At 40.0% G+C, this 12,346-nt stretch overlaps 2 protein-coding genes across 5 annotated transcripts in view; one reads left to right on the forward strand and one right to left on the reverse strand.

Annotated features, from left to right (window-relative positions):
• Positions 1-5,273, forward strand: part of atad2b (ATPase family AAA domain containing 2B) — a 58,987-nt gene extending 53,714 nt beyond the window's left edge. For all 3 annotated transcript variants that reach the window (XM_083562076.1, XM_083562078.1, XM_083562077.1), the window contains 2 exons: positions 22-150; positions 1,920-5,273. In XM_083562076.1, the coding sequence (XP_083418202.1) occupies positions 22-150; positions 1,920-1,961 (171 nt within the window). In that variant the 3' untranslated portion in view covers positions 1,962-5,273. The remainder of the gene's footprint in view (positions 1-21; positions 151-1,919) is intronic.
• Positions 2,753-12,346, reverse strand: part of klhl29 (kelch like family member 29) — a 189,102-nt gene continuing 179,508 nt past the window's right edge. For both annotated transcript variants that reach the window (XM_083562105.1, XM_083562106.1), the window contains 3 exons: positions 11,973-12,166; positions 7,919-8,063; positions 2,753-7,189 (listed from right to left, as the gene is read on the reverse strand). In XM_083562105.1, the coding sequence (XP_083418231.1) occupies positions 7,006-7,189; positions 7,919-8,063; positions 11,973-12,166 (523 nt within the window). In that variant the 3' untranslated portion in view covers positions 2,753-7,005. The remainder of the gene's footprint in view (positions 7,190-7,918; positions 8,064-11,972; positions 12,167-12,346) is intronic.

A 12,346-nucleotide genomic window follows, 5' to 3' on the forward strand; every position in this document is an offset into this window, starting at 1 on the left:
TGTCTTGTCTTGTGTTTGCAGGCCCTGCTAGATCAGGTTGTGATGAAGAGTAAGGGCTACAGTGTGGATCAACTGGAAAGACTTTATTCGGTGCTCAGCCAGTGTATTTATCAGTACCGCAGGGATTACGACAAGACCTGCCTAATCGAGGTGAGTGGCCCTTTAATAAAAAATTTAATTGTGCATTTTAATTTTCTGCCTCTGCATGTACATTAGTTATTAAATGTTCGTAAGTGGTTGACATGACAACTAAATGCAGATTGAAGTAAACTGTACATTCAAGTATGTAGATTTAACAGTGATAGTCAGGCTTTCTCTGAATTAGTGCAGAAAACTATTTTGAGTTAAATAAATAGAAATATATAGTGGACTATTAAAAGGGTACCTGAGCAGAGGACAAAAATGAGCTTACGTCTCTGCTGACCTCCAGGCCCCAAATGTGCCTCCACTCTCTTTCTACCGGCCAGCAACCATTACCTTTTGTATTTGAGAACAGCAATCCTAATTTCCCCAGAGGATTTAACCACAGCTCCCTGCTATCAACACAGTGCTCTAATTTCAACACTCAGCAGCTGTTCAGTGTGTCAGCATCCAGTCTGTGTGTGTATTCATCATCTGCTTACAGCTACACAGGCATAATGAACTCATTTTCATTTCTTTCATTTTCTGACAAGTTGTTAGTTTTGAAATAGGACTGCAACAATGTGCTGCTGGAGTTTATTATTTCTTATCATTTAAGCTTAGAAATGGCCGATGTAATCATGACATGACAGTACAGAGAACACCCATGAAGCCTGAACAATGCTAATCATATTTTTATTCTCTCAGCATGTCTGTTTATAAGCTTTGTAATGGCAGTACAGGACAAGCTGTCGCATGAGGACCTATTATGGTCTCTGACATCCACACAAATGAACAGCACGTAGAATGCAATTTGGAATGAAACTGCCAATTTCTTCATTAAAAAAACGAAACTTCACAAACAAATAAATGAAAATGGCATTATATGTTGGGGAAGTGCTACAATAGGACCCTTGCTTCGAATGGCGAACTGCCCGTGCTACTTAAGAAACTCTCCAACACTATGGGCGGTCTTAAAATTATCATTTTTAGACAGCATTCAGGGACCAATCAGCAGTCAGACATTAAATACTGTTAAAGCAACAAGCTGCAGTCAATAAGGCCTACATTTTGTTTTGTTTAGCATATTTAGTTTTGTTCTTTTTTCTTTAAAGAAAAACTACTTCTTATCCGATTAATCGATGTAATATTCGGTAGAATACTCGATTACTAAAATAACCAATAGCTGCAGCTCTATTTCACAATATAATCACACTGATCAACACACACTAGTGGGGGAGTGGTGGCTCCAGCGGTTAAGGCGCTGGGTTGCCGATCGGAAGGTCTGGGGTTCAAGCCCCGGTATCGCCAGGCTGCCACTCTTGGGCCCTTGAGCAAGGCCCTTAACCCTCTATGCTCCGGGGGTCCCTTACGAGGGAAATATCAAGGTCCGTGACGTCGGAGTGACGTGGGGCCGCCTTCCCGTGGGCTGCAGGAGGGACCGTAAGGGACGGTGCTGTGAGGATTGGGCAGCAGTCGAAGGCGGGGCGAAGACTGCTGCCCCCGCGACCCGAATTACGGATAAGCGGGAGAAAATGAATGAATGAATGAATGAATGATCAACACACCCTTTTTAAAGTTTTAATATTTTTACTACTATGAAAGTTAGATATGGGTTCACGTTCTGTAATGTATTGGAATATCGTAATTATATGTACTGAATTTTTATTTTATAATTTATTTCCCTTAAATCGCCTACACCTTTTATTTAGTTAGATAAAAAATTAAAATTAAGAAAAGAAGCATGTTTTCAATCTCATTCTGTGCTTTCAACATATCTCACCTTTTCCAATTTCCAGGAGATGGAGAGGCAAGTCCAGCATTTCAATACATTCCTGTAAAGACACAAGGTGATCATAATCAAGAGACTGCTGTGATGCAAAAAAACAAAAAACAAAAGGAGACCAACTTAAAGAACCAAGCTGCTACCACGAGCCGAGCAGGTTTGGTATTAAATGGCAAAGGTGGCGTTCAACGGAGACTTGCAAAGACTTTCAGTGGCAACCTTGGTGCTATTGTCTCAGGTACCTGGACAGAACTAGTCTACAGAACCAAACACAAGTCAAGACTCGTAGGTTTCAAAAACATTTATGCCAATTTCTAACAGGCGTTTTTTTGGTGCTATTAGGTGCTATTGTTTATCCATTTGCTGCTCTTTAAGTTTCTTTTAAAAAAAAAAAATAAAGTGAGAAAAGAAAAAAAAAATGAAAAGGAAAATGATTGTGTGATGTCACTCAAAACACCTTGGACTCATTTGTCAGGAAGAGACAGCACACTCCACCACCCAGGCACAGATTCTCACCAGCAGCAGTAAAACCCCACATGAACGAGGACATGCCAGTTAGTTATTGACTGGAAATAGATTGCATCATTCTCCTTCTCTAAACCCCATCTATGTAAATTGCAGTGATACTCCTGCTCCAAAAAACACACATTTTCTAACACAGAATTGTGATTGTTGTTTTTTTACCTGGTGCCCATTGTGTGTATGTATATATATTATTTTACATTCGAATGCTGAAGCACCTTCGTATTAAGAAAATCTCCAAAATTGATCCACTTTTATTTTATGGGATTCTCATAACACCATGATGCAGTAAACCCAGTTTAGAATTATTATTTTTTATATATATATATATATATATACATTTTGAAATAACTGAAACATATCTAGCTACAGCATCAGAAATATTTTCCAAAAGATCATCTCTTCCTGGCCAATGAGCATGTACAGTTTGGTATAGTCATGGCCACATCTATTTCTGTCTTTGGGGGAAAAGATGGTTTGTGACATCCATTTTCACTTTCTTGTTTTCTGTTTATTCTTCCTTTAATTTGGATCGATCAGCAAACCCACATGGTTTTTCCTTTCCAGGCAACTGTTCTGACACCAGTTCTCATGCCATGAGATTGTTGTAATATTTTCTATCATTTACACAGCTTTTTTTAAAATGAGTTATTAGTTTGAGTTATAAGAATGTGTGCATTAATTAACGAATGAGGAACAAGGCAGTTTTAGCCAGTGTGGTTTGATCAGTATATATGGAGCATTATTATTGTGTTGGATTTCTCTCTCTCTCTCTCTTTTTTTTTTTTTTCTTTGTTTATGATTTACTTGTATTAAGACCTTTTGATTGGTAGCTTGTTCTTTTTAGACGCTAGGTTCTTATTGGTTTTTGGCCGCGTGTTTACTTGCCAAGGCCCCTTTTTCTCTGAAAGAATTAAACTGCTTCTTTCTTCAGTTTGCAGAAAATATGTTGCTGAACTTCAGATTCATCTCGATTTTCTGTAAAGCTGAGTATACTTACAAATCATTTAAAAACATGCAAAAAGAGATATTAGCTCTGGACTACTGCAGCGAGATAGAGAACCCTGGCTACCTCAGTTAAAAATTATTTAAGACGACATGTTTATCGAAGACGTACAGTATTTGTCAACTTCTGTAACATCTCTGCACCTTAGCATTTGAAAGTCCTGTGGCTGATGCAGTAATCCATGATTTTGCTCGGTTTTTGGTTCATATCCTTTTTTCATATATCCCCATACCCCCCCCCCCCCATCCCAGTTGAGCCAACACAAAAACATCAAATTCACTTCAGTAAGATTACATTTTTTTCCCTCTCATGTCCAATGGACTTTGGCGATGGCAGCCATATTGTTTTTCCACTTCACTACTCTTTTCTTTGTGTCTTTCCTAAATGCATTTAGCTACTCCTGTTTATTTATTAACCTAAGTATTGGCGTGCTTGTCTCTGTTCAGATGTTTGTTCATTATTGATTAAAAGGAGACAAAATGGATATTTGTTACAGTTTTTGGAGCCATGTCATGATGTAGCACATTTTTGTAGCAGGGTTGTGCAAGTGGAGAGGTTTACAGGTCTCAGGTCTCTGCTACATTCATGATCTATTTATTCCATTAGGATAGTGGTGGTGCTTTTTAGGCGTTTTGGTAAAGGGACTGTCATACAGCTATTGTAATGAGTGTTTAATACCCCATATCTCCTGCACATGATCTGCTTGTTCGGTGTAAATCTGTAGGTACTACTGTGATGCTGACCACTGGGTCTTGACATTTTAGTCTGTTTCGCAAATTCTGTAACGATTTGACTCGCTTTCTTCTCATAAAATGTGGCTATTGGTTTATTAATTTGTCAGTTTGTTTTACTATTTATGGTGTGAAGCTGTTTTGTTCCTAAACCATGTCACTTGGCCAACAAATGTGTATATGTGGATCCTTTAAATTAGAACAAATTGGGAAACATGATTCAAATCTTTCTCTTAAAAGTGATTAAATTAACAAAAGACCTTCTATGATAGTCATCTAGACATGGTACAGGGAAAAAAATGTCACATTATGTAAAAACCCTGCTTTTGCCCCTCTTGATTTGACCTGCAGACTAAAACCTGACACACACGGCACTTTTCCCACTTAGTCTGTGAATGCTGTCCAGAAAAAATCCTGTGATGTCGTCATACGAGTTGGGTTTAAAGCACTGGTCAGAAATGGTGCTTGTAATAAAACTAGTGCCAAGCGTCACTTTCACGTTAGCTCCATTTTTCAGATTTGGTTTGATGTAGTCTAGTTGCATCTTTGTTTAAAAATCTGTGCTGTTGTTAGACCAAAAACTGGCCTACTAGAAAACTGCCTGACTACTATACTGACACCAGACTGGAGCCTTAAACATTTTAGAAAAAAATAAAAATGGCGTATCCCATTCTGATCCCGCATCATCTCCTGAAGAACAGTCATTTTTCTTTCCCATGATTCCCGGTTTAAAGTCAAGTTGATTAAACATCCAGATTGTTGCTGTGTTCTGGAGGGTAGTTTTATGAATTTTCTTTTTTTTTTTTTTTTTTTTTTCCCCAACAATTTTTATTTGTAGTTTTTTTAAATAAACCTGTTTCTGTGATTATAATAATTGCCTTTAATATGTAGGCTGTTGTTTATTTATTGATCAGATTTTTGGGGATTTGTATTTCTGCTATTGCCGGGGTCTTTGCCCCGTTTTCTCAAATTGGTAAAACTCATTTGAAGCCTGGTTAATATCCAACCCAGTGTTTCTTTTAGTGAAAGTCCTGTTGAAATTAACACATTTACTGTAATTTATCAAACTGCTGTGATTATACTTGAATAAAAGGTGCAAATTGTACAATTCAGTGACTGTCTTCATTTCTGTTCTTTATACCCTTTTTTTTCTAGAAATTTTAATGCTTTTAAGTTTGTGGACACCTGACTATATGTTTTTGAACATTCCATTCCACATGTAATCTCTATTTAGCTGTTAGAATAATCTCTGCTCTTCTGGGAAGATTTGTGCTCATTCATTCACAAGGATGTTAGTAAAGTCCAGTACTGATGTAGGTGTGGAGGCCTGAGGTGCAGTTTATCTCCAAGGTATTCAATAGAGTTGAGATCAGAGCTCTATTGCAGGCCACTCGAAAGTTTCCTCTCCAGCTCATGTAAAGCACAGCAGCATTGTCATGCTGGAACAGCTTTGGGTTTTATAGTACAATTGAAGGAAAACTCTAATCCCACTGCATCCAAATACATTCTATACAATTGTGTGCCTCCAACTCCAAAGAAAAGAAATGCGCTTTCATACCCGTCACGTGTACTTTTACAGCACAGTGAAATTCTTTCTTCACATATCCCAGAGCGCAGGGTCCGCCATGTTACAGCACCTCTGGAGTACTGAGGGATAAGGGCCTTGCTCAAGAGCCCCAGGAGTGGCAGATGGCGATGCCGGGGACTTGAACCCCCGTCCTTCTGATCAGTAACCCAGAGTGCATTCGTTTACAAGTCAAATTAACTAAACTGTTTAGTGTTCTGTCATCTTACAGTGTCATTACTGTCCCTTCTGCACTTGTCAGAAATACGTGACCAAGACACAAGAAACGCTATGAAAATATACGGAAAGCATGTGCATTGCTTGATTTTGATAAAAATAGGACACGATTTATTATCAATTTTTTTTATCCATTTTATGTTTCATCATTAATAACATGTAAATGGTCCATTTTGGGTACATATTTACAGTCTCTCTTTTTTTTCTTTTTTTCAACCTATTGAAGTTTCTTAAAACATTTATACAGAATTACCTTCAGTTTTAAAATATACATATTTCCTTCCCTATGATACAGGACCCTCCAACCCCCCGCCCCCCCAAACGCCTCCATCCACAGCCTGTTTCAGCTGGATTTAGATTACAATGGAGGGACAAAATGTACAACGTCTTCCTCGAAATCAGAAGCAGATTGTGCTTTGGCTGTGTGTTTGGGAGGAGGGTAGAAGAAAAGAGGGAGAAAAAAAAAAAAAACACAACCCCATGATGTTCATTCAGTCTCATTGTTAGACCTTATACCCGTGACGCTGTCTTGTGAAGATGCAGGCTGCACTGAAGAACCCTCAAGGCAAAGTATTCCTCTGATTCATTGGAGCAACTCTTGTCCGTTAGACCTGATTTGCCAAGTAGCAGAAACAATGATGAACCATAAATTCAGCTTGATTCACTCATTTGCAGGAAAGAAAAAAAAAAGTGCCACTGTTATTGACATTTATTTGACGGGTGAAAACAAAGAAAAAAAGAATGAAGAAGTCAATCTGAGAAAACAATTTTTTTTGTAGTTAGTTATCAAAATGCTTGCTTATTACTCATATGGCATGAGAGCCGTACATGAGGGTTCTCTAATCTACACTTCCCTTCCAGATTGTGGACTTGTTGAGAGGTGGAACTCCACTCTATTCCACCCAGGAGAGCCGCTGGAGTTTGGGGAGTAGTGCTTAGACTTGGATCCCTGCAGTGTATTGAGGAGTGTTGCTGTGTGTGTGTGTGTGTGTGTGTGTGGTGTGTTTTTGTGTGTATGTGTGTGTGTGTGTGTTGGTCATCAGCCGCTCTGGATGTACTTCTTGATCACCACACAGCCGTGTCTGAAGAGTGGGCATGGCAGATTCTGCAGGAGAGTCCACGTGTTAGTGCAGGGGTCAAAAGTCTCCATGTTGCCGAGGGCTGGTCCCTCGCTGCTCACAATGCCTCCTGTGGTGTATATTTTTCCGTCCAGCACAACAGCACTAAAAAACAACAAATTTATAAGGTAACTATAGATATTGTAGATAATGTAATGCCGTTGGCACACAGTCCGATTTGTAATAGTGCTATGTGATTGTTGCTTGTCACACTGTAGGATCTGTACGAGTCAGAAACCAGCGATCAAAGACTACAGATTTTAGCCGGGGATTTATGGATATTTTTTTGGATTTTCATAATTAGACCAAATCGTGGTCATAATCGCAGTGTGCACCTGGTTTAAGAAGGACATTAGGTGTAATGGTTCTTGGGACTCTGAGGGAGCTCCATGATCACAATTCATTATAAAAATCAGGTTTGCGAATAGAAAATCAGGCATGTGGGCCTTAATTTCTCAGACAGATTCCAAATACTGTATAAAATGCACATAATAATAAGCAGCTGTGTTTGTTAGCACACAAATGTTTACTGTTTATTTATTTAAATATTTCTGTTTTTTTTTTTCCTTCATTCATCAATCTCTATATTTTCCAAATCACAGTTTGGATCCCACCCCCAATTTGGTAATTGTTACTTATTACTTTACTACTTATTCTTTCAATTATCATTTTATTTTGGGGGGATCTTGTATTTAGTGTATTTTGTATTTTCCCTTTATTTTCATTTAACTGAACAAATCTCGCAGGAGCAGAATGCAACATTACTGATTATTGTGCACCGCTGCAGAAGAATGAACAATATTGCCTGTGCAAGCTAGAGAAAGGTGAGCAGACCTGCAGAATTGCCTGGAATGGTTCATGTTGGGTCCAGCTTTGATGTTGCCCTTGTCCGGGTCGTAGATGGTAGTGGCTCTGGCGTATGCTCCGCCGAGGATGAAGATGAAGCCGTTGAGGCTCACAGCAGGGGCGTACTTGTTATCTAAATAAAGCCGAGATGAGAGAGCAAAGCATATAGAATTTACCACTTCAATGCAGCTCTTCTCACACAGGAGCTTCCACTGATCTAATGGCATGGTTCTAATTTCCTCCTGATGTCAGAGGCTTGCAGGCAAAAAAAGAATCCATCACTCTTCCCAAGCGTGTCCTATTCAGGCATCTGAGTTAGTGAGGCCTCAGAAGCCATGGCAAGTATTGGAAAATAAACGCTTTCTATGACTTACTGCTGAGATAATTGAATTTATATCAAATGAAACTTATTGTGCTTCCCCTCGTGGAGTTCTTCCTCAATTTCAATGCATTGTCAGATAATTAATGAGTTGGATTACAGACTGCGGGACTTTGTTGTTAGTATCTGCAGTGCTGCTTTGTTCAGATGGCTGCATATCTGTATGTCGGAATACAACTGATTTACACATAAAAGACAGATTCTTCTAAAACAAAGTGATTCCACGTATCCGCATATACAATGTAAATTCTCTTTATTCTCTCTTCATACCTGTATTCTCTATTCTTTTTTTTCTCTTTATTCATCCTTGTCGTATTATTACAATACAATACTACTGTATTTCCTCAAAACATGATCTCTTTTCGATTCATTATCGTTCCTCCATACAGGGTTGCCAGTACAAATACCTGGTAACAACTGAGAGGATGACTGACAGTCCAACATCTGTCCACACAGAGTAAACACACGCCTGTCCAGCAGAATAACACTGAACTCGCTTTCGCCGAGCTTCGCCTTTTTCCGGGAGCGAAATTGTCTCCCAAATGATTACAGCTGGGCCAATTTATCACATGTATGAATAATTCACATGGCCATGGTCAGGTTTATTTATTTATTTATTTATTTATTTAGTTCGTTATTTTCCCCTCTTCACCCACATCCAGTGCTTGAGAAGTTATGCACGAAAGGGATCTGTAAAGCTGCCACTGGGTTTAATGGTGGAAACATAAACGCGTCAGCTGGGCTCTGTGTTGCTCGGGCGGCCTTCCTCAGTGCTGCCTGCCAGCTGCATCTCATTAAAAGCCCTTTCCATGGCACGACACAGACAGTTTTGTCATGGTGGGGCAAAACTGATTTTCCAGAAGCAGAGATGGCAAAAGTACACACATCCTCCACTCCAGTAGAAGTGCAGATACTCATGTTTTTAAAGACTAGTAAAAGTTAAAGTACTGACTACACTTTTTCACTCAAGTAAAAAGTAAAGATGTTTCAGCTCTGAAATGTACTTAAGTAAAAAGTAACTATTACTACTACCTGTTTTTGTGTCACGCTGGTAACTGGACCTCACATCATATTAATATATAAATACAAAAAAAAAAAAAAAAAATTTCTAATAAATGCATCCAAGCTGAACAGCCATCATATAGAACACAAGCAGGGGAACGATAATGATGATCAGGTGATCAGGAATGTGTCTGTTCTCAGTCATGTTTACATCACTGACTCCCTCTGTCTCATCCACAATAACCCCATACTTCGTGTTGCCTTCTGACTTGCTCATTGTTAGCTTCATAAACTAACCTACACCTGTGAGATCCAAGAAATGATACAAGCTGAGCATTGACATGAAACAGGTTGATGGGCTGAAAACACCAATGAGAAGGAAAAATATTGATCATCAAACACCGAATAAAATAAAACTAAAGTCTGGTTTGAAAATGTAAGAAGTAGACAGTATAGATATTTGTGTAAAAAATTTAATTAGTAAAAGTAAATGTCCAAATAATAAATAATGAAGTATTTGTACTTCAAGAAGTACATGTGTCTTAGACCTGTTATGTTAAACTCTTCAATGTAATCCTAATGAATTCTATGTTTGCCCTGTCGCACACGTGACAATCCACAGGGTCATGTTTGCTTCGTTATCTTGTACACGATTATCTGCACTGCATCTTGAGCATGGAGTATGAAATGCTCGCTCCTTATCGCGAGCCTCATAAGCAGCCTCCTCGTTTATGAGAGCGAGCTGTGATTCTATCGGGCGTGCTCGCTACTGAAGCACGCCTCTGTGTACTCCGAGCCTGGGAGCCGCCACACAAAGGGATTACGACTGCTTCTTTGATGGCGAGATTCTGCCTCTGGCAAGACAACTTAAGGTCTTTCAAACAAGAGGACTGTCAACACCAGCACTAACATGGAACATGCCTTTCAACAGGAAATAAAGACAGAAGTTAAGAGTTCAAGCCACCAATTTGTGGAATTTGTCGACTTTCATTCTGTAAGCCCGGCTCTGCTGTGATGGGAAATGAACGCAGATGGAGGAGTCTAATAAAAACAAAGGAATAGCAGGGTTATGAAAAGCTGCTAGTAAAATGAGGATGGCAGGAAATTGACAGCAGTCGAATCTTGAAAGCTGCGAAGTGAAAGCTTTAGCGCATCCGCGTCTCAGCCTCGCATCTGTTACCGTTACTGCTGCATGTGTACACTGGCACACTCAAAGACCTCTATACAATCACTGCCCTTCTTGTGGGTAATTTAGGGGTCTAGTGAATATTTTGATGCAGGGCAGCTTTTGGCAGAATGACAGGGGGCGATGAGTCTGTGATAAGAGTAAAGATGGTTACCTGTGTGGGCGTAACTCATCCGAATGTCCAGAGAGAGAACTCGAATCACTTTTCAAATGTACCTCTTTTCTAGACACACGGCACAGCCATTCAGCATGATTGGAACAAGTAACTGATTTTGACCAGTGTTCCTGTGCCAGGCTTCCAGCAGCATGTCTCCCCTGTAATGCTCTGCATGGCCATAGATGACAGCTTGTCTGTCAGCAGGGTGCAAGCCTGCTAAATTAGTGTTCGAGGAAACTGTTCACAGCGGGGCCATGTGTGTGCATATTGGTTTTACTGAGTGTTTGACATTCTGTTTGTGCCTATCATTTGATTAGCACACCTACGTTAAAAAAAGTCAGGATTAGGTGTGTGTGTCCTTGTTTTTATGGGGAAATATGTATATGTGATGTGCCGGAGGAGGAGCCTGTGAATATACGCATGCTTTCACCAGTTAAGGACTGTCGAGAAGCCAATTCACTCCCCTTGCTCCAGGGGTTGGAATAAAGATATATTGAAAATCTTCCTACACCACTGAAGCCCACCGAGTACGCATGCTCTCTGAGATGACTCCGGGCACAAAACTCTAACATCTCTGCCTCTGCCGCCATGCTTTCACACAATCTGGCTGATAGTTTGAAAAAAATAAAAAAAAGTGTGGGCGAGAGATGGAGCGATGGCTAAAAATCCGCAGGAACCACTAAAATCCCTCCATTACGCACCTCTCTCGGGCTGCAGCAGCCACGGGCTCATTTTCACCAGACAAATCACTCACTCTGTCCAATCAGGCCAGCCTATAGCCAGATGACAGACAACTCACTGTGAGCAAAAGAGGACAGAGAGATAGGTGACTGATGGTGCCTGAACAACTCTTCCACCCTCGAGTGTTGAAACCCCTAACATTTCTACTACCTACACCTGAGCCATATGCAATATCCAGTCTTTTTTGCTTTGATAATGAATGTCTGTCCCTACGCACCGACATAAAGAAAAATAGCTGAGAAGCACTCAAAACTACTTCAAAAACCTCCTACAGTTTCTGTTCAAAGCTCTTTAAAAATCTTCTTCTCTGATATTCTGAATTTTCTGTATCTTATCTTTAACAACCAATACCTTATTCCTTTTCAGGAACATCTGAATTCAATGGCGAGGACTCTTGAATGCACCTACCAGTGTGTTTCTGTCATGAGGGAGGAAACCAGTGTACCCAGAGCAATCTAAGCTGGAGAACAGATTCCCTGGTCTTGTAAGGTACAAGACTTCCCTGGTGCACCCTAATCACCTTGCAATAAAAAAGGCAATTAAATCAAACCTAAATTAGAGCTCTCTGCAGTCTTACCGATCATCGGCGACTCAATGAAGCTCCAGGTGTTGGTTTGAGGAACGTACGACTGTAAAACCCCAGCTGACCGTCCGGCCTCGTTCACTCCTCCAAACACGTAGATCTTCCCTCCACAAACTGTAGCTGCTGCTGAGTGCACTGGTTTGGGCAGTGGAGACACCGTCTCCCACTGGTTAGTGATGGTGTCATACCTGGTGAGAAAAATCAAGAAAACGTTAACTAGTTATTTCTAAGCAGAATTCTCACTTTTCTTGTGTGTCCTTCCCTTCCGCCGGGATCAAGAAGAAGTCCTCGTACTGATCAGCATACTGATTTTTGCCGTTCTAAAACAAATGAAGGGCTAGTGGTATGACTGGACGAGCATATGGAAA

The sequence above is a fragment of the Silurus aristotelis genome, assembly GCF_946808225.1.
Source record: "Silurus aristotelis genome assembly, chromosome: 15".
NCBI classification, from domain to species: Eukaryota; Metazoa; Chordata; class Actinopteri; order Siluriformes; family Siluridae; genus Silurus; species Silurus aristotelis.